Source organism: Kogia breviceps, chromosome 13, assembly GCF_026419965.1.
Source record: "Kogia breviceps isolate mKogBre1 chromosome 13, mKogBre1 haplotype 1, whole genome shotgun sequence".
NCBI lineage: Eukaryota > Metazoa > Chordata > Mammalia > Artiodactyla > Physeteridae > Kogia > Kogia breviceps.
The window spans coordinates 19967980-19990720 of NC_081322.1; the positions used below are offsets into that span (position 1 = coordinate 19967980).

General features: G+C 38.2%; 1 protein-coding gene across 1 annotated transcript in view; it reads right to left on the reverse strand.

Moving 5' to 3' along the window:
• Positions 1–1123: 1123 nt before the first annotated feature.
• The window catches only part of TBX18 (T-box transcription factor 18), a 29749-nt gene continuing 8131 nt past the window's right edge, over positions 1124–22741 (reverse strand). The window contains exons 5-8 of the mRNA XM_059083131.2: positions 14761–14928; positions 11651–11715; positions 5960–6054; positions 1124–4108 (exon numbers count right to left, since the gene is read on the reverse strand). Of these exons, the coding sequence (XP_058939114.1) occupies positions 3384–4108; positions 5960–6054; positions 11651–11715; positions 14761–14928 (1053 nt within the window). The 3' untranslated portion in view covers positions 1124–3383. The remainder of the gene's footprint in view (positions 4109–5959; positions 6055–11650; positions 11716–14760; positions 14929–22741) is intronic.

Consider the following 22741-nt stretch of genomic DNA (forward strand, 5'->3'; position numbering starts at 1 on the left):
CTACTGTTTATCTGAACACATATTTTAAGGAATGATGATCAATGAGATTAAAACACAATATGGTAATAATTTAATAAGATGACTTAATTACCAATGGAAGGCTTAAGAAAATCTCCATGCAGATGAGTCAATAAACTCCCCATGAGGAAACCCAGCAGAGTTACACTTTGAAATAAAGGATTCTTTACAAACCTAATTAAAGACAGCATTGGCATAGCATCCACCAACTCTACCATGACCCCTGAAAGAAACTCATGAAATTCAATAACGGCTGGTGTAATGGCTTTACACCAGGCTTGGTTAGTGATCATTTTTCTTGCACCTTCTCCTTCGCATTCATATTTTCCCAGAACTTCCCTACTCCAAAAATCACTCCCTTCTCTTAATCAAACCTCCAGCTGTCTCTAAAACTTCTGTTTATCTGTTTCATACTAAGGTGTGAGTTGCTAATAGGTTTAAATCTAGGGAGTGAGGTCTCAAGAGGAATTCACATTTTAAAAGTGAGGTGCATTTTGCTCAAAATTCCACTAATATAAAGAGTGAGTGTGATCCTTTGCTATATCAGCAACACTGTGCCCCGACCTTCTCTGGGGGCCACCAAAGTCTCCTGACCCCCTACATTCCAGAAATCAGGGGTCAGCAAGTGGGTGCCCTGCCTGTGAAAAGCTGGTGACCTCTGGGAGGGAGTTTGTATGGATGCAAGTGTTAATTTTCAAAATGTGACTGGTTGTGATAGCAGCAACCTCACCTCATCACAATGTCCCTTGGAATGTTTTCTGAGTAAGGGGTCTAAAAGTGATCTGTCATCACTGGTCAGTGGTACAAGCAGCTCATTCTTATATCCTTGCCCTTCCCCCCCAGACCCGAAAAAAAACATCCCACTCTGCCCTCCTCTTCTTACATTTGAATTTTCATGTGTTCAACATTTGTCAGGTCTTCACCTTCAATGACATGGTCAAGGCACCAAGAAATTATATTTAACACACCAAAAATGAATACCAGGCCCATTTCCCCAGGCCTTGTAATCATAAGCTACAAAATTTGTGTCTGGAGTATGCATGTGTGGGCCTATTCTTGGAACAACATTTATAGACACTTCAAATAATTCCCCTCCAAAGCCATAAAAGGGTTTAGTAACACACTTTAATATATAATTTCTTAAGCATTTTTTAATAAAATACAGATATATAATTATAATTATCAATGCCTGTATGTCATTTAATATAATGATAAAAGGCTAGTCTTTGAAGTGACATGATGATTAATATTTACAGTAAAATCTAAAGGAAACAGCATTTGTACAATATTGCTAAATCGAAAAGATTAAAAATTCTACTTGTATTGCGGTGTCATCTCAAATCACAAAGAGCAAAAAGGAAAATTCTCATCTTATTAATGCATATAGGTATAGATCATTACTTTCTATGTTTTCTCCAGATGGAAAACTCTCTTGTTCTCCCTAAATTATACCAAGCACTGAGGCGGGATGTACTCATAATAAGGACTTTTCCCAAATCTTTGCCAAGTTATTAATACCATACACAAACATCTTATGTAGATCTACCTATTGGATATATGTCATGTGTCTTCATGCTAATTTTAAATTTAAAGATCAATACTAATTTGACAAACTGTTAGAGAACCCATGAGGAAATTTATCAGTATACATAACCAGAGTCACATTCTGTGCAAATACTGTTTAAATAGTAATCTCCCTCAATATGTAACAGCCATGCTGTTTTAAAGTAAAGAAGCAAACCAGGAGCTTCACCCTAGCCCCATCTAACCTAGGGATGGGTTAAAGCCATTCTGTTTAGCACTGAAACACACTGCTTTTGCTTGGCAAATATATGAAATGTGAGTCAATGGACAGACACATGATTTTATCCTCAATAGATATACGGTAATGCTCTTCACCTTGCATTCTTAGCCTTTCCTATTCATCTCGTTATGTGCTATCAAAGTTACTACATGCTTTGAAACCCTGTATACATTGTTTTAGGGGTTTTTAAAAAATAATGCTGTTTTCATTTTTTTTTCCAGTTTTGAAGTTAAAAATGATGTTGAGGTTAAAAGTTTTACAGCTCCTTTATCATAATTGGTATCTTCCTCCTTAGTCTTGCAAGAGGAACTTTATAGTAATGGGCTTTGGCCTTTGCACTGCAACCCCCAAAAGACAGATTGCTGGAGATAACCCCCTGAAATTCCTTACAGCGTTATTTAACACCATGAAGGCCTAGAATCTATCTGTTTTGAGAAAGACTCAGACAAAGGGACAAGGTTCAGGAGGGGGGAAGGTTTCAATTTGTAGGAGTTATGAGACATAAATAAGTAGCATAAATGTCTTTTTCCCTTACTTATAGACCATGGGTCAGGAATCTCAAAGCAAGGTGGAAAAAAATCCTGAATTAAAAAAAAAAAAAACCACTATAAAAACCTAAGGGATAGCTAACAATATTCTTCTTCTTGATTTAAAAAGCTAGACGTTTCTGATTGGAATCAAAGAATTTGAGGTGGATTTATTTTCTTTTTGCCATTCCAGTCATATCATATATTCCTTCCCTGGTGAAAACTGGAATTTAAAAATGTCTATAGGACCTTCTTTAGTAGTCTACTTGATACTAAATAAAATGAGCAAAAAAATCCAAAATACTGGAAATTTATTCTCTGCAGATGAATAACTACCTCTTACATGTCCAACAGAAAGTGAAAAAAATCACAAGCCTTTCCATTTTCCTTAAGAAAGTAATTATTATGGATTATGAATTTTTATAGGACCAAAGTCACCTAATACCTGTGATAAATAAGAGCAAGTAGGAACACAAAAGCTAATCCTTCATGATTACAAATACCTCAGTACTATTACTAAGACTTCTACTGACTTAGGTTCTCACATTGTGCCCAAGAATAACAGAAATCACAAGACTCTGTGTGCTGGTTACTGCTGGTTATCAACCCTCAAGTAGGAAACTGTGTAGAACATTTTCCTGATAAATTAAGTTATATGTCTTAGTCTGGTTAGTGTCATTGCCAAGTTTTACGTTTGCTGTTTGGTGTTTTAAAAAGTATGAGAACTTTGTTTAAACATACTACATTTATGTCAATACTCTGTGTAACTGGGGGGAAAATAGAGGGAGGATGTGGTTTTGCAGGCTGCAAAACTCCACATGCCATATACAGTATACATATGTACCAAAGATAATTACAATCTCACCATGAGAAAGTCAAAAAAACTCAGTGAGCCTTCATTTTCTATTATATGTACATTTTACAAGCTACTGATAAGTTTCTTTTCATATTGCTTTCCAAAAAGAAAAGACAAGGAAAACGAAGAAAGAATATACATTAGCCAGATTCCAATGTAGTTTAACTTAAAGGCTTCATCAGACCATATGGGCAGACACTTGAGATGATGAGAGAGTTAAGCTTCCTAGGGTCCTAGAATCAAAGAAACTCTGCTGACCCCCACTGCTAAGCAGGTGCACTCCTTCCACGGGGGGCAACATCTGCCGATCCGTCATGGTCCCACTCGGTGAGGACCCCAAGAAACTTCCTTGGGAAGAAACAATTTTCTCAGGACTGGCAGCCAGTTTGGGGGATGTGGAGAAGTTATATCCATACAAGGCACAGGGGCTGTGTAACCTGAACGTGTTATAGGAACCCTGGTGTGTCTGGTTAGCAGCAAAGGCGTTGCTGGGGGGTGAAGGCATGATGTACTGGAGCTGGGGGGACATCCCAGAAATCTGCATGGACAAGCTGGTCTGTGGGCAGCTGAAGGTGTCCGCATCCGTGCCGCCCATGGACATGTTCACCGAGGCGCTGCCGCTCACGCCCACGTACGAGGGAGTCCTGGGCGGGGCGAAGGTCTCGCCTGTCTGATTGGTGAGCCTGTTGTAGGTCTCGGCCAAGGACGTGCTGTATCGGTTGAGGGTTAGGCTGGAGCGGGCGCACGCGGAGTAGTCAGCCGGGGCCAGACTGCACAGCTGGCTGGTGTTGGGTCCCAGATGGAAGGCTGGAGACGAGCAAGGTGAGCTGGACAGAAGATGAGGGTGGGTGGCTGCAACGCCATTCCCAGAACCTTGGAGTAAGGTGGAGGAACCTGTATTTCCTACAAAAGAAAATGAAATGTAAAGAGCATCTTTTCCTTTCAACTGTGTACACGTGAACTAGACGGACTTGTTACAAGGGGCGGGTACAAAGACGAAAAGGAGATGATCTTCGCTCTCAGGAATTGTAATTTAATTGAATTCAGACTGAAATATTTTAAACACAGATCCTCTCAATATTTTCAAGGACATTATCTCCCCAAGGAGTGATTTTGTTTTTTCCAGAAGTATTAGGACACTATCACATAGAATTTTCACATTTTCTCCCTCAATTTGCTTTCTCAAAGTTTTCTCATTTTTTAATAATAAACACTACAAATACTGACTTTCCTGGCAACTTTCGAAAATATAAATTTCATCTTACTCTGTATCTTGTTCCAAAAGTTCCATCACCTCACTTCTACCCAACTTTTACTCTTTCTTTCAGCAGAGCTTCCTCTGGAGCAATATATTTTCTTGCAAGAAAAAAGAAGGAATTCACAGAAAAGAGCCAAATTGGTCAAAGACACATCCTGCCTCAAACAAACTTGCAACTTCCCACTGCAAGCCTGTGTGCATCAATGACTGTACCACTCAGGGCTACTGAAATAAGGCAACGGTCTAGAACTTTTTTTTTTTATTGGAGTATAGTTGCTTTGCAATGTTGTGTTAGTTTCTGCTGTACAACGAAGTGAATCAGCTACATGTATACATATCTCATTTCCAAACAGAAAATGGTTTGGTGAATCACATGCTAACACAAGAGCAGAGGTCCAGCAAATAAACAGTCCTGTGAAATAGAGAGGGGGGTTAACCCTGCATCTAATCAATAACAGTGGTGGCGGCTGACTCCCCACTCTGGATTTGCTGACAGATTGATGTTTGCAACTTGACGGAACTTAGGGAGAGAAGAGAATTCCAATGGGCTGGATAGGTTGTAAAACCTTCATTGCTCTAGCGACAGTGTTTTATATAGCTTCTCAAAATAATCTAAAAGCCCGATCTGCCCAATGATAATTATCTAAAATCCAGCAATGCTAAATTCTCAACGGGGTGCTGGGCAGGATCAGGCGTAAAACGCCTGAGTGCAGGAGTGGGCTGCAAGTCCTACCTACCAGGTAGAGTAGGAAGCGTCATCCCTTTCCGTGCTGCTCTGTCTGAGGAAACACCAGCCCTGGGCTAGTAGGAAATACTCAAAGGGGAACTCAGGGAAGGCCGCCTCAGTGTACCTGACCTTCTCATCATAAATACAAGAGAACCCTGCCTAGAGGCAATTCTGCTGAAGGAAGAGGAAGCTGGCAAGAAAGGGTGAACCAGGACCAGCATCGGCAATTATCTGTGAAGTACGCCTGGTACCAGGGCCAACTGGTCTACTACCTCTAATTTTAAGACGAGATTTAGGGTAAAGTAAAGGATATGAAATATATAAACAGCCTAAAACATCCAAGACTTAACCTTTGACCACAACGGCCATTTTCCTGGCCCATCCCTGTACCAGACAGAAAAGAGAGGGATCCTGTAATGGGAGGATGTTGGTAATGAGGTTGCCATTATAGAGGACAAGCAATGACTTGTGCAGTTTTCAGTGCCTGAGCATCTAGGCAGGACCTGGGTGTATACATGACCCAGGAGACTTTTTTTGTTTGTTTGTTTTTTGTTTTTAAGACTTTTTTTTGATGTGGACCATTTTTAAAGTCTTCATTGAATTTGTTACACTATTGCTTCTGTTTTATGTTTTGGTTTTTTGGCCAGGAGGCATGTGGGATCTTAGCTCCCAGACCAGGGATCGAACCTGCACCCCCTGCATCGGAAGGTGAAGTCTTAACCACTGGACCACCAGGGAAGTCCCTGACCCAGGAGACTTTGTGATTTACCTTGCTTGGGAATTCCAGGGATATCTTCAAAGGTGAGGGTCCGTAGTGAAGGTCTCCAGAATGCATATGACTCCACAAGGGCTTCCAAACCCATTCTAAATGGAAGGGTCAGGATGGGGGTGAACACAAGAAGCCCAGTTAGGAGCAGTTGGCATTTTCACCCATAATAAGCAGCTCAGAAAACACCACTGGTGCTGACAGTGGCCCCCCACATTGGCAGGTGAGGAGCTTGGCACAAACAGAAAATAAAATGGTTCAGAGATGAGCTACCATTCTGTCACCAGGAGCACAAGAGGATGGAAACCACCCAGGATGTCCTGTTAACGTTCTCAGAAATCGTAGCTGATCTCAGGGGATAAAAAGCTGTACCCTTGTACTAGGAAGTTGGGGTGAAGAGAGTCCATCCTAGCTGCGGTGAGTCCAAGGCTTTGCTGTGATCTGGAGCTCATCCTCTCTCTCTGTTACACCCCTCTCCCTCTGATACAGAGAGCTCTGCCACAAAAGCACTCCCTGTAAAGAGGCATTTCTAGCCATCATTCGGTGCCTCGGCAGCCGGCTGAGAAGAGCACTTCTCCAAAAAAACTGACTTCTCTCTCAGAGGCATGATCACCACACCCAGGGCAGCCAGGGTGGGCTCTGGGGAAGAGGGGGGAGCCCTGGCTTCTCAGCCCAGCCTGCAGGATGATCACAGGAAGGTGATCTCACAGGACGCTACAGTATATGGAGCTGGTATCAGCATCAGACAGTATTTTAAAGCCCCTACATACACTTAATGAATGGACACTTAGAGAGACAGGATAACTTCATTATGGGCTACTTACATGGATATATGTATATTTTAAAACAAGGGTGACTACTCTAAATACATAATAAATGTATGTATCTCCTACCGTAAGTGATTCAGATATCACTTCCGTACATCAGATAACTAAGTCCTCCAGGTCATAGAAATGAGGCCCTTCACTCAACTAGCACATTCTCAAGGCCTCACCACTATTTCCTCAACCATCTCAGTGCTAAGCACTTTAATCTAGGTAACACTGTGCTTTTCATGAACTATATAGCTCCACTGTAGGAAATGCCTGATTCCTGAGTGTCAAACAGCACACGAACATCCCTTGTGATTGTCAGATACAGTTTTATTTAATACAGATAATCTGTATTTAATGCTGATATTAAAGACAGGGTCTATCTTTAATAGCTTCAATTCCACGTGCTACTTTCCCTCCATCCCCAAGTCACGAGCTATGAACTAAGACTAGAGAAAACCCCCTCACAGAGTCACACCCCCTATACAACATGGCAAGAGGTCTCGAAAGACCCATGGTAAGTGACCTGTGCGTGCAGATAAAACCATCTTCCCCTGCTTGCCCTGGGCTGCCCTGAGCATGAAGGACAGAGTCTGGCTTCAGATGGAATCAGTGTGAGTCAGAGAGAGGACTGTTTTGTAGTAAGGACACTGGATTGGAGATCAGGAGAACTGGGCCGTGACTACAACCCACTAACCTTGAGTAAATGTTTGAAGCTCCCTGGACTGCAGTTTCCCACAAAGTGAGGATTGGAATACAAAGCTTTAAACCCGCTCCTAGCTCTAAAGTTGTTTACCACTAAGTGATTTTTTCCCAAACAAGACATGCTATCTACGGCTGACTACAAACCAGATCCAAGACCACTCTACTCAGCAATATTTTATGTACATTGAAGTACTGACTGGGGAGAAGTTTGGCAGCCTGGTCAATCCCAAAGCCCCACATAACCTGCAGGTTTCATTTAATACTCAACTTATGAACACTGGGTGCTGATTACTCTATTTTTAGCTTGTACTAATACTCAATTTTTATGACTTTCTAGAAACAAGCTTTTTTAAGCTAAAGAAGTTAGGACACAGTTTTGCATAAACTGCTTTGTTAAACCTCATAGATGAGTTTTCATAATTGTAGTTTTAAATATTCAGGATACCAAAGTAGTCCTGGAGTGATCTCAAGGGGAATTTACAAAGAGGTAATTCATGAGCATCTATGGGACCTAGAAATTTATTAGCTGTGGAGATGAGCATCAGTGCATTATTTGCTTTAGCAGTGTAAACTTTATGATGCTTCAAATACAAACCCACAGACCAAATTTTTAGGGAGAAGTTATTGATCCTCACAAATATATAACCCTAAGCTTTAAAGGGATGCTCTGAAGGTGACAAATCTACATGTGATCTGATTTGGACCTATTGATATTTTTCTTGAAACTGTTGTTTCACACTGCAAGTTCTAGAAAGGATTTCAGATATTTTGCAGGAAACAGTTATAAAATATTTATTAGCTGAATCTGGACTTTTTTTAAAAAAAGCCTTCATTTTCTCCAGTAATGGAGACTTTTCCCATCTAGTTAAAGAAAAGATAAAAGACACCTCCTGCAGGAGTGTAGCCAAGATGGTAATTTATACAAGATGCTTTTGAACAATTTCCACATTTTATCACCTCGCTAATTTATGCTATCAAATGGCCAAGTTTATTTAGTAAAATGGTTATGTTTTTCCTGAAGTATTTAAAGAGAAGAAATTTTTGTACCTTCCTGAGTAAAACATTTTATAGGGTCAACCCTAAGGCCTAACTGAAGAATGAAACTATTCTCAGCACATAAATTCTCCTTCACGTAACAAATGTCTTGCAGGGGAGCTTTTAAGGGCTGAAGCTACTGATTCCTATAAAATAGGCTGCAGAACCATAAGTAGCCAGAAAGGTATAATTTTTAATTAAATTGTTTTATAAAGTTTAAAAAAATCATAAGCCCAAGTTTCTTTCTTGTCCTGCATAATTTGTTTATTTCATGTCTAGGGAAAAATAAAAACAGAATGTGTATTAAAAAGCAGTAACAACAGTGCAAGAAAACTGGGGGTATTAAAGAAATATTTTGAATTTTTTCTCATGGACTTTTTTCTCTATTAATATATGAAAACATATCACCCCTCCCCCAAGTCCTCAGCACCAACACACCTTCCTGGTCTTACAGATAACTTTTTTTTTAAAGGAAAATAATATATAAGTTAAAGCTGACCAAATTCTCTCTTTTCATTATAAGTGTCTTTTGCATTTATCAGTGGAAAATGTTAAAATCAGATTTTTTAAAACTGTGAATACTGATTCATAGATATTTAGCATTCCAAAATGGGCACTGAAGAGCTTTTCCATGATAAGCAGGAGAAGTCATTTAAATGAGAAAAAAAGTGAAACTTCATTTCACTAACAAGAAAGCTATGTATAAGTTTAACATGTTTTTCCTATACTAAGATATTGTTTAAACATTTGGAGTAAAATAAAAATTTTAAATTTTAACAACCTTTAAAAAGTGTTAAAACATAATTTATTATTTTTTGCATGTCCATTAAAAACTTTAAAAGGTTTAGAGTCAGGCAATAAACAGTAGCAAGCACCATGGATGCCATGCTCATATACTCCTGAAACAGCCAAAGGGAAGAAAAAATTTCTATCAAACCTAGCATTTGACCTCATGGTACCAAACAAGAGACTTAGTGGTTTATTTTCACCAATGCCTCTGAGTTTTTTTCACTGATCTAATTTTTAAAAACTAACGTCTTTTCATTATGCTGACTTATCTAGAATTCTTCCTGAAACCTTGTAATATGTATCTTATGATCTCACTTCTACTTATAGGCTTATCCACTATGACTACTACCCAAAATACACCTTTAAAAATATGTTTAAAGTTATTGCTTCAAAAACGAACTGACAGTAATGTGCAACATGATAAATATAATGAACACTGCTGTATGTTATACAGGAAAGTTACTAAGAGAGGAAATCTGAAGAGTTCTCATCACAAGGAACAAAATTGTTTTTCTATTTCTTTAATTTTGTATCTATATGAGATGATGGATGTTCACTAAACTTATTGAGGTCATCATTTCATGATGTATGTAAGTCAAATCATTATGCAGTACACCTTAAACTTAGGCATGCTGTTATGTCAACTGCATCTCAATAAAAGTGGAAGAAAAAAAAAAAAAAGACTGCGTACAAGCCATGTGACCCCCCCAATGTCAACAGCAGTGAGATCTTTGCTAGAGCCATCCTACAGGAGAGCCTGGACTTAGTTCCTGGCTGTATAGTCTCAAGCCTAAATGCTGCCCTCCTGGAGTTTCAGTGAGTTTTAATAAATTTATTCTCTGCTTTAAAAAAAAAAAAAAAAAGAACTGAAAGAAATGCAAAGGTCATAAATAGATAAATACTCTTCTGCTATAACCAAAACCACAAGAAGATTCCATCAAAGTATTTGGCAAGGTAGAAAAGGAGTCATCCCAGGGGCTTCCTTCCTTCACCTTACCAGTGACCACCCCAGTTACTAGATTATTCAACTTTCAGAAACTCCTCTGAAAAGCAGAGTTAACCACGAGATGATGCAACATAACAAAAGCCAAGCAAAGTTTTTCTGCACATGGAAAGAGACATCTAAAATGACAGAATAATCTCAATACAGCAGACAATGTACAGTAGGAATACCTGCCAATCTTCCTACAGAGTGAAGCACTGTTATTAGGCAGTCTTGTTGATCTGGCCGTGCTAAGTTAAAGGCTACTCCACTCTCATACAGTTTAGCCCTCACATTGCATGGTGTTTAAATGAATCATTGCATATGAAGATGAAATGCAAGCATTTGAGTTTATTCTGAGAAAAGGTCTCTGTCTACACTACCTTGCCCAGCTAATCAGCTGAAAGAACTAAAATTCTGCACTACTGCTTGATTGTTTTCTCTATACAATTTTAAGTGAAATTGTTCCTAAAATAAGATAATCGGGGATTCTGATTTCATGTAGACACCTCCTATCAATACCAAGTTTTCAAGAAGTATTTCTGTTGTAAAGTGATAAAAAAAAGATCTCAAATACTTTTTAAAAACAAAGTGCTTTTAAAAACATCTAAGTCAAAATCTTACTCTGAAAGGGCATCTGGAGAACGTTAGTCTATTATTACTATCAACAGTTATTTTAGAAAACATTGCACCGAACTGTATTGGGATAGAACCATATCAATAAATTCAAAAACTCTTGGCACACTAACTAGGGTGGTCTGCTTTTTGATAAAAAGTAATAGAGTAGAATTCATTATTGTAGCTCTCCCACTTAGTACAAACACCATAAAACACGACACAGAAAAAATAAACAAGTGTGTGGCTGTCAGTAGAGCCAAGATAAATTTGGAAACCAACGAACATCAGCTGTCTTGGCAGTGAGGAGTAGTCTCATATTCTAGTTGGAAATCTGAGTGAACAAGAGTCTCTGTCCTATTTCAAAGACAGATCAATACATAGTTGTGACATCACTAAGCAAATTCTAAACCAAGAGCAGATGCAGAGAGTATTTTGATTTGGGATATTAAAGCCCCTGGATCTTGAGGGGCAGGTTTCCACAAGGCCCCTTCAGAGGCAGCATGCACTGTACACCCTGAGAACTTCCGTTTTGACCCCAGCATTTCACATCAACATTAACCTTAGAAATGGGCAAAATGCCACACCCAAAATAAGTTACATCCAAGGCTCAATGATATTAGTAAATTTAAATCCTCATCAGAAGTGATTTCAAAACCATGTCAGTAAATTTAACTGTTTACTTTGTAATGGAAAATTCACAATAAAAAATCAAATATATTTATCACAGCCAGAATGTTTTTCACTAAGACTCACCTGTTACGCCCAGAGTCTCGGAAGCCTTTGGCAAAGGGATTCCTATCTATCTTCAGGCGAGTAATCTGCAGAGCAGAAAAAAAAAAAAAAATCACATCAAGTCTTATTATAAATGCCAAGGAAGGTTATTAAAAATGGAAATAATGGAAGAACTATAAGTAACTCCAAAATTAACTGTCAGAGGATGTACTGTGTTCTTCTTCCCTATTATATTAGTAGCAAAGCTACATGAACATTTCAGAAATCATCTAGACATTCATTTGCTATGAAAAGGACATTCCTCCACCTCTATTCAAGTTCTGTAATAGATAAAGTTTGCTTTGCTTTTAATAACCCTGAAGAAGGAGATTCTGAATCATCTGTTGATAATTTGCCCTTTGTTTGACAATCTCTCTAAACTAAAGTTCTTCCCTTTATTAACTCTGTGACATGTGTCTGTTTCTCTTGCAGTAGTGGTGATGGGGAACAGCTAATATCCAGCTTCTATTTAACAGCCATTTATACGCTTGAATGTTGTTAACCTTCTTCAGAAATACGCAATATACATTCCTTTAACTTTGTCTCTCCTTGAATCATCTTTATGGTTCTCATCTCCTCTTTTATCTGTGGAGTCGTGACCTGGTCAGAGCACTACAGTTAATGTCTAACCAGAGGTAACCATGACTTGAAGGTTCTAATGGGATTCAATCTTATATATGTAGGAGAAATAAATAATGGCTTCATTTTAACTACAGTTGTAATTTGTTGACTCACAACCAGATTTTTGCCCAGGAAGACCCCAAGATTTGAGGGAAACATTTTTGCAAGTGGTCTAATTGTCTCCATTAAAAACAACTATTTTTAATTATACCATCCTGAAATTGACACTAATAAACAACATCCCATTTGTTTCTTACCAGATCTCCACTGTGCCCAAAGGAGTTAACAGCCTATTTTCTAAGAAGCACATCATGCTTTGTTTTCTGTGTTCCCTGGTTTAGTGGAATCTCAAAAGTTAATGAACATCCTTCTTTCTTATTGTGCCATTTTGGCCAAGGACAAATGAACACTGCTGGACGACACTAAGGCAAAGAAAGGCACCCTTGGAAAGTCGTCTGCAATCCCCCTATATTATGCTGTGTATGCTCTCAACCATCTGCCAATCAGCCATGCAACACCTGAGGTAGGTGTACTCCATATGCTACTGTCTTAGTTTGTGGATAAAATTACATTATAAATGTGATAATGTAAGAGTCTGCTAAGTAATTCACCATGTCTGCCACTCTGCCACTGAAAGAATTCTTTATAATTCATTATAGCTCAATTATCTGTTCATTTAAATCATGTTTAAAGAACATTTAATAACTTAAGTGTTCATATAAAATAGTATTTTAAAAGAGTACAGATTTATATAATGGTGCCTTGTCTAAATATAGGTTTATCACAATGACTATTATAATGATTTTTATTACTGATATCACATCTGTTGAGTACATACCATGTATGCTGTAATATGAGTTTTGTGCATATTATCTTATTGAATTCTCATAGCAACTTAGATGTTGTTATTATCCCAATTTTATGTTTCTTTTATACTGGGTTAAGTTTCCTATGATCATAAGGTTAACTGGCCGTAGAACTGGGCTAGCACCCCAGGCTTTAGAGCCCACGCTGGTAGCCACCAAGCATGGTCTGCTTACCAATTTTCCAAAAGTTCTTCAAACTAGCAGCCAGGAAGTTTAAAAAAAATGAACATGGTTTTTCATTATCAATTTTCTTTTCTTCTAATTTTTCCATCCTATTAATTGATTTGTCAACATTTGTGAACTGGAGTTAGTCACCAACATGTACCAAAAGCCCACTGCAGCTTGTTTATTGTATCACAGAGGCTAGTAGAAAATACACTTTTAACACAGTTAATTGGGTGTGTTGGAGAGAGACTGACAGACAGACAGACAGACAGAGAAAAAAGATGAACGGGGTAACAAATGCCTCTGCTCTTTTCTCCCCGTGTATTATATTCTTCCTTTAAAAAAAAAAAAAACTCATTTTCTATACCTGACATATTTTAAGAATATCTTCCTAATTATCTCCAGCCCCTTTAAAGGTTAATTTCATGTTCCCTCCCCAAAGCCTGTATAGAAGTGTGACAACATGAGTATGAGAAGACAGGACAGCCTGGGCTGTGGGACAGGTGTCGCCACATGGACGAGAACAGATGAGCCTCTCAGCCCTAATGGAGGACGCAGAGGACAGGGTCCAAATCTCCTAAGAAGCTTTAAAACAACAGAAAACACAACAGGATGTTTATAAAACCTAAAATTGTTAACTGAGATGTATATAAATGTAAAGAGAAGTGGAAACCTAAAATAATTCTGCTGACCATTGAAATTTTAAAACAAAATCTACCACAGACCACATCAGCCTCAACTTCATTGCTATTTCTTATGAAAACTGGCCAGAATTGCAGGGATCAAATAATTGCCTCAATTCAATTCTCCACCTGCTTGACACAGCCTTAAAGAAGTACATATACTTACTCATATAGAAAAGAAGTATTTCACTTCTCAAATTATTTCTAATTTTATGAAAGGATTACTCCACAATCGCTCATCTCTCAGACTATAAGCATATGCATCACCCTCTATCACAATTAAAGCATATCTTGAAAGAAATAGCCCTTTTGTATACATATTCTAAAATGACTGCATAGGATAAATGCTTCTGAAATATTTCCCATAATATACGGATAGTAGTTTTAAAATAAAGTGAGCTGTCAAATCCCATGCCCTGTGACACAACTCACTTTCATATCCTACATGTCTATTTCCTAGTCAATACACATGCTTTCTAATTTTAATGATGACATCAGGATTCAATGTCTCAAAATGGAAAGTAAACCTGCCAGTCATGAGACACACTCTGGTCTAAAGAAATCCTCACTAGAGTAGCTTTACATGGGGAATAATGGATAAATAATTGTTATTACAATACATATATATTCTGGATGTCATACATGGCAAATGCTTTATGACAATTCATAACATTTAGATACAGTGAAAAGAAGAGCTAGCTTTCAATCTGCACATGAAATTAAAAGTCTAGGAAGATCCCAATTCTGAGAACAGTACCTGCTGATTCTGATAGGCGGTGACAGTGGTGAAAACAGTTTCTGGAAAGGAGAATGCCTTCACTCCCTCCCCAGATGGAACAGGCTTGATGGGAGAAAGATCATCTCCACAGTCTTTACGGATGACATGGACTCGCGGTTGGTATTTGTGCATAGAATGAAGAATAATCTATGTCAAGGAAAGAAAAGCCAAATTTGTCAGCAACTTCTGCCTTGACTAAATATTTAACGTGCAAAATGAATCCCAGTTGGAAATAAAAATATCAAAGGCTCTGAAAGTGCCAATTTAATAAAGTATATCAAAATTGGACTGAGACTGCTAGGAAGCTGTTTGCAAAGTGTGCATAAAAATACAAACGAAAAAAAGTAATCACTATTTTGGTGGAACCCTGTATATAACCATACGAATGTAACATCAAATTTTCTGTTTCTGAAAACACAAGAATAAATTCATAAGCCTTTTATTTATAATGAGCCTAATGGAACACAGAGTCCAAAACAATAAAACTAAGAATGAGATTGAAATGATTATTTGAATTTTACCACACCCATCCCCTAAAAATAAGTATTTGCACACCAAGTTTTTCTTCAGAAACATTTTTCCCTTGTTGGTGACCACAACATGTCTATTCAAGGGCTAAGGGGTTTTAAGGATACCCCAGGGTGTGACTTATGTGTGGCTCACAAAGTCTCTGGTTTGCCTGGAGAGCCCAGAGTCCGTGCTCCCATCATAACAAGGCTTCCAAAACCCAGATGCCTGGCGATGCAAAAGCTCTCAGACTCAGCTAGGGGAATCTGATGATATGGTTCAACTCCCTTCTGCCCAAAGACTCCACTTCTCAGAATTTATCCTAAGGAAATATTCCAAATCCAGAAAAGCGTTTCATATACAAAGATGTGCAGCGCACCATTTATAACAGCGGAAAAACTATAAACCACTGACATGAGTAGATTGGTTAGGTAAATGAAAGTCCACACAGTGGGATACAACATTATTCAGCCGTTACTAATCCTTTTAGGACATTTTTAACCACATAATGAAACGCTTCTTTTTAAATGTTAAATTAGAGTAAAGGATCCAAGTTGTTTTTCAACTTATCATAACTACATAAAAGTAGACAGTAAAAAGGACCCATACAAAGATATGAAGAGTGGTCATAGCTCTGGATGATGGAATTGTGCGTGAATGTTTTCTTCTTCTTTATATGTTTTATACTGTCAAGGTTGAGGAGGTGGGGTAAAGAAATAGCCCTAATCCTCTATGCCTACTTTTTGGAGATCAGTTCGGTGCTTTGTGACCACCTAGAGGGGTGTGATAGGGAGGGTGGGAGGGAGACACAAGAGGGAGGGGATATGGATATATGTGTATACATTTAGCTGAGTCACTGTTATACAGCAGAAACTAACAAAACATTGTAAAGCAATTATACTCCAATAAAGACGTTAATAAATAAATAAAATGCAATGTGTGATTCTGGGTTGGAACCCAGACAGGAAAAAACATTACTAAAAAGACATTATTGTGACAGCTGGAAAATTTTGAATATGGACTGTGTATTAAAAATACTATATGGCAATGATTAAAAAAAAAAAAAAAAGAAAGAAATAGCCCTATCCAATGAGATTTTCTATTTGCTGCCAGGAATCCAAATTAAGGTATTCGCTAATGAGTTTAGTTAATGAATCTATAACTTTCCTGAGCTATACAATTTGAATTCAGGTTTTGAGGAGTTAGGAACTTGGAGAAATACTTAAACAAAGGTCTGGGAAAAACACAGTGGTTGGTTGACCTGCCTCATGTTTTTCAGGATGTGCGCAGTTTAATAAGCCAAATTCAGAATCACTGGTCAGCCTAAACACAAATAGCCCTCTATCTGTAGAGTGTGTTTGCTGTCCCCAAAGGATGTCTTTACACTCTGTTATTAACCAACAGTTTTGGGGAGTTTTTAACACTAAAATTTTCTTTCTATCAGTGGAGGAAATGCCTGGATAGCAGATCTAATGATGGCACCCACCAGACGTTCTTGATGGAACAACAGCATGAGTCTGAGGAAAGGACAAGAGGGGACAATAGACTTCATCATCACCCAGGGACACACAACACAAATCAGCAACCTCTGGAAAAGTCTTTTTCCAGGTTTAAAAAAGGACAGAATTTCAACTAACTCATTCATGGCTCACAAAATCAGTTTAAAGTGTTGCAATTGGAATTTTTTAAAATAAGTAAAATTAGAAAATAAAGCAGAACAATAGAGTGTGCTGCTTGTAGTAAGGATAGGTACTGTTTTCCAAAACACTGTCTGTTTTCTGTGTGTGTGTGTGTGTGTGTGTGTGTGTGTGTGTGTTTGTGTGTGTGTGTATACTAAGTCTAACGTGAAATGTATGTCTGGCTGTGAGTCAGGTAAAAAGTATGAAAAAACAAGATTTAATTCCAATGATTCTAATGATTAGCAAATTCCAGAACAGACTAAAAATTGGAAAAAGCCACTTTACATTAAACAAACAAAAATACAGTGCATAGCCAAGAAGATGAGAGTGAACTGGCTTGTAGTGAAGGAAACAAAAATTGAGTTGGGTTTCTGTTTACTAGTCAATGAAAAGTGGGTTCCTGTTTTATGAAGTCTTTGTTCTCTCAAGCAGATTTCTCTATATAGCTATATACACTTTAATTTCATTTATTTGTTTATATCCTTACGGAATCTCCAAAATGACTTAAGGTGGGGTATACTGGGGTAGGGTACAGAAATAGATGAGGTATGCCTATGTTTGCACATTAAAGGGTAACTGCCAATAGTAACCTGAAAATTATTCAAGAAAAATAATATACTTTCAATATGATCTATAGGAATGTAGTATATCCCTGGAAATTTTAAAAGAATGCTAAACAAGCCTTAGTTATTCTCATAAAATTGCATTATTTGCTTTTTAATGAACTATCAAAGTTATAATGACAAGTATCCAAGAATTTTTTTTAACATCTTTATCGGAGTATAATTGCTTTACAATGGTGTGTTAGTTTCTGCTGTATAACAAAGTGAATCAGTTATACATGTACATATGTTCCCATATCTCTTCCTTCTTGTGTCTCCCTCCCTCCCACCCTCCCTATCCCACCCCTCTAGGTGGTCACAAAGCACCTAGCTGATCTCTCTGTGCTATGCGGCTGCTTCCCACTAGCTACCCACCCTACGTTTGGTAGTGTATATATGTCCATGCCACTCTCTCACTTCGTCACAGCTTACCTTTCCCCCTCCCCATATCTTCAAGTCCATGCTCTAGCAGGTCTGTGTCTTTATTCCCGTCTTACCCCTCGGTTCTTCATGACATTTTTTTTTTCTTTCTTAGATTCCATATATACGTGTTAGCATACGGTATTTGTTTTTCTCCTTCTGACTTACTTCACTCTGTATGACAGACTCTAGGTCTATCCACCTCACTACAAATAACTCAATTTCGTTTCTTTTTATGGCTGAGTAATATTCCATTATATATGTGCCACATCTTCTTGATCCAGTCATCAAGAATATTTTGCTTATTTAATAGAACAAGTAGAACGAGGAGAGCCACTGGCATTATAAACAAGGAGACCACAATGATAATGCCCATTTCTGCAACTCAAATAATTATATCTGATCTGCATGTTCCATGCTCTCTGTTCTGTTCAGATGGAGGACGTTTTCTTTCTTTGGGGCATTACCTAGTAGCATAGATAGTCACATGGACCTCTGTCCATAAACACGGGGTGCTTTCCCATGTGACGGTTAATACAGTTTTTTCCCACATTAAAGATACTAGGTTTGAGTCAAAAGAAGCACGATGTTACGTATTTCTGATCTGATGGGCCTAAAGTGCCTGTAGTTTGACAGATACACCACCCGTCCCTTACAAAACAGCTCAATAGGGAAACACTACCTGCTGACTCTGGAAATTTTCTACATGACCTAAATGCCAGTATTGGAACAAGTCAAGCAAAGGACCAAGAAGGAGCAGATGACAAAAACCTGGCTCCCTGCATTTTTGGTGATACCAGATGCGGACTTGCTTTCAATCGTAGGGGTCAGGTTATTTACACAGGGTCGCAAGCTTCATGGCAAAGTGGCCTGGGTTTTGTTTCAAGTGTGACGTTGTGTATGAAGCACTCCTTACAAATATGGACTTTCAAATTCATCAGCTCATTTGAGTCACTCAAAATTCTCTGGTTCCAATATAACCCATGAGAGAACCAAGGCCCAGAAAGTCAAAGTTCTTTGCTTATGGACCTTAGACCTCTAAACCATGGCAAGTTCCTTCCATCAGGGAGATCTAGCAATCTCCCCTGTGACCTCTTGCTTCCCCATCTGATTCTTGAGCAGAAATGGGAAGAGGGTGAGGACAAACTCAGAGCTAGGGTGACTGTATCAGTGAATCCTCAGCAGCCGGAAGAACAGACCCTCCGACAAGTTTCCTGGCTGTGGATCCCTGACTGTGCTTCCTTCCAAAGTACACCAGCACTGTGGGTACAAGTCCTGCTCTGGTTTAAGGTGCACCATCACCTGTTAAATGTCTTCTAATTCTGCAGGGAAATGATCACCTAAATGTTTCCCTCCAGACAGCAAATTCCAAATGAAACATGCACATGATGAGAAGGAAATACCCCACCCAAGCATGCTGACCATCTGCCCCCAGGTAATCCAAGGACCAGTCTTGGTTTGAATACAATCCAAGACAAAGCTGACTATGGTCTCCCAAAGGGCAAGTAGGGATTATAAAGTCTTCACAACATTCAAGATTAGCTGTGGACAGTGAAGTAAGTCAGAAAGAGAAAAACAAACACCGTATGTTAACACATATATATGGAATCTAAAAAAAAGTAAAAATGGTCTGAAGAACCTAGGGGCAGGACAGTAATAAAGACGCAGACGTAGGGAAGCAGCCACATAGCACAGGGAGATCAGCTCGGTGCTTTGTGACCACCTAGAGGGGTGGGATAGGGAGGGTGGGAGGGAGACGCAAGAGGGAGGGGATATGGGGACATATGTATATGTATAACTGATTCACTTTGTTATACAGCAGAAACTAACACAACATTGTAAAGCAATTATACTCCAATAAAGATGTTTAAAAAAAGACATACATGTGTATTCCTAAAAATTATAAGATTAATTTTTCTTAACTTTAATAAAAAAGTTGACATGCTAAACAAAACAAAACAAAAAAGATTAGCTGTGGAATGGTGGGACATTTCTACATCTCTAGATTCTCACCAGTATTCCTCTCTAAACAATTCTTGGTGTTTGGAAAGATGAAAAATCACTTTGGGGAAAATCACAATGGCACATAATCTCATGCTTTGTGCAGCCTTAGGTCCACTCACAGCCCCGTGACAATTTGCTTCCTCCAATCTCTCTGTGCTTAATAAAAGTCCCAGGTCTACATGGAGTTCTCAGGTCACCATGCTGAACACTTGTACATCTTTAGCAGAATAAAACTGGGAACTGAGAGGACAAAAAGTAGGAAACTAATTTAGAAAGCAAATTAGAAAATTACCTCGCATTTGAATCTACAGCTCGATTGGTTAGAGATTAGTGTCACTTCCTTTAGAATTGGGGGGTGGGGAGGCTCAACTGTACGAGGGCAGAGAGGTGAGAGACCCTGAGAGGTCTCTGCATCAGGAAAGGGACTGCTGAATTAGTCCCATCACAATGGTACTGCTGTCTTCTCAGACGCTGAATCACATCAGCAATATTATAAGAAATGACTTCCTAATCTCTAATCTAACCTTATTTAGGGTCATCAAACTGAGCAAAGAAAGACAACAGACACCTTCTTCACAGAGCCTTCCCAATTTCTCCTGGCTGGAACAATGTGGCAGCTGCACTGCTCTGCGCTGGCATCACGATCACCTGTGTGCCTGTCTTCTCTCCCCATCTAGGCTAGAAGATCACTGACGGCAGAGACTATGGCTTCTTATCTCTTGCTACGTTTTACAGAGTCTTCAAAATTTTGTTTTTAAATAAAGAACAGAAAAGAGCATTTTCCCTCCTACCTTCTCCTCTAGTATCAAGCAATAGGTACATTTTTACTATTTGCAAAGGCAATTTCCTTGCTTCCAAAATGCACACGTACATATTATTCTCCCCCTATTCCCTGAGCACAATAATTACTTTCCTTTATTAAAGTATTACATACCATCACAAACTTAAAAGAATTTTACCGGAAGATGGCACACTTCTATAGATTTTGTCTGTTTTCTGCTATGTTTTTATTTTTTTTAAGAGTGAAATGTTATAATTATTTAGGTATAAACAATTGTGGCTGAAGTTGCAGTCTATTCCTTTGTATTTTAAACAAATGCTGTGTGATAATTAACGTTATGTGTCAACTTGGCTAGACCGTGGTACCTAGATGTTTGGCCAACCACCAGTCTTGATTTCGTTGTGAAGGTACTTTTCAGTTGAGATTAACATTTAAATCAGTAGAGTAAAGCACATAACCTCCATAATGTGGGTGGGCCTTACCCAATCAGTTGAAAGACTTAAGAGAAAAAAGGTGGAGGTCCCCTGAGGAAGAGGAAATTCTGCTTCCAAACTGCCTCGAGGCTCAAGCTGCAACATCAGCTCTTCCCTGGGTCTTCAGCCTGCCCACCCACCCTGCAAATTTCACACTTACCAGCCACCACAATTGTGTGAGCCAGTTCCCTAAAATAAATCCCTCCTCTATCTCTATCTCTATCTATCTATATATCTATAACTATATCTATACAGTCTATTGGTTCAGTTTCTCTAGAGAAAGCTGTTTTAAATAAAGTCTAGTGAAATTATGAAGTTAAAATCAGATAGATGGATAAATTACTAGATCTATATCTAATTTTGTAGATATGGTAGAGATTAGATATAAAGCCAGTAATTTGATCTGAAAGAATCTGAATTATAGAATGACTATATTTATTTAAATTATTTAAAGGATTTTGTCCCTTATATATGACAGTGTATAGCTTTTAGACCCACTTATCTCTTTAAAAGATATATTCTCAAACTATAGAACTCAGAAAAGCAGGGTATGTTTAAGCTTTGAAAACAGGTAACACTTAGTGCCATTTACTTTTAAAATTTTTACTGTAAAAAAAATTAAAGACTCCTCAATGGATGCACTGGTAAAATTTCACAGTTGGCTCCCTCAATGAGACAGAAGAAACTAGTGTTCTTTCATTGAAATCAAATGAAAAATAACTGTTACAACCTGACTGTGTATATACAGAAAAAAAAAGAAGAGAAGCAAAGTAATGCACTTAAGTACAGGGCATGAAGTGGAATTCAGAAATAAACTGTACACTGTTACTTTTCTGATTCTGGTTTAGAATATGAAAGGCAACAAATAAACAAAAGTACTGGCAGTCTGAGAGAGATGAGTCTTAAAAATCCAGATGCTGCATCTGTACCACAATGAAATTTGTACTTGAATGTCTTCATTAAGGTTAATTTGCTTAAGATATTATCTAGCAACTTACAAGTCACATCCTGTCATCGCTGTATTACTAGTTTATGACAGTTTGCATTTTTGTTTGCAAAGATTGGCCCATAAATATGCTATCTTCATGTCACCCCTTTGAGAAATGAACTAGTTGGTATTACTTTTATGTACCATATATGCTCTTAAAAAGGCATTACAATCGTGCTTCAGTCAAGACCCTCTCAAATAACAGAAACCTAATAGAAATGCTAGCATAGAGTGGAAATCAGCATGTATCCAGAGTTACTTATTTATTAAAATAATAAGGATAGTCTTGCCTAGGAACAATAGTGTGTAAAAATTAATGAGGTGTTAAAAATGACTATATTATTGAAATGGCTGGCTTTAGCATATATATCATTTTTCAGCAGTTTTAAGACGAAAAGGAATTATTACAACGTATTTGACACCTTAGATGTCATTACAAAACAATTGGGAGCTTGCAGGTGGAACACGCAAACAGCATAAGCCTGGGCCGTTATTGAGAAGCATGA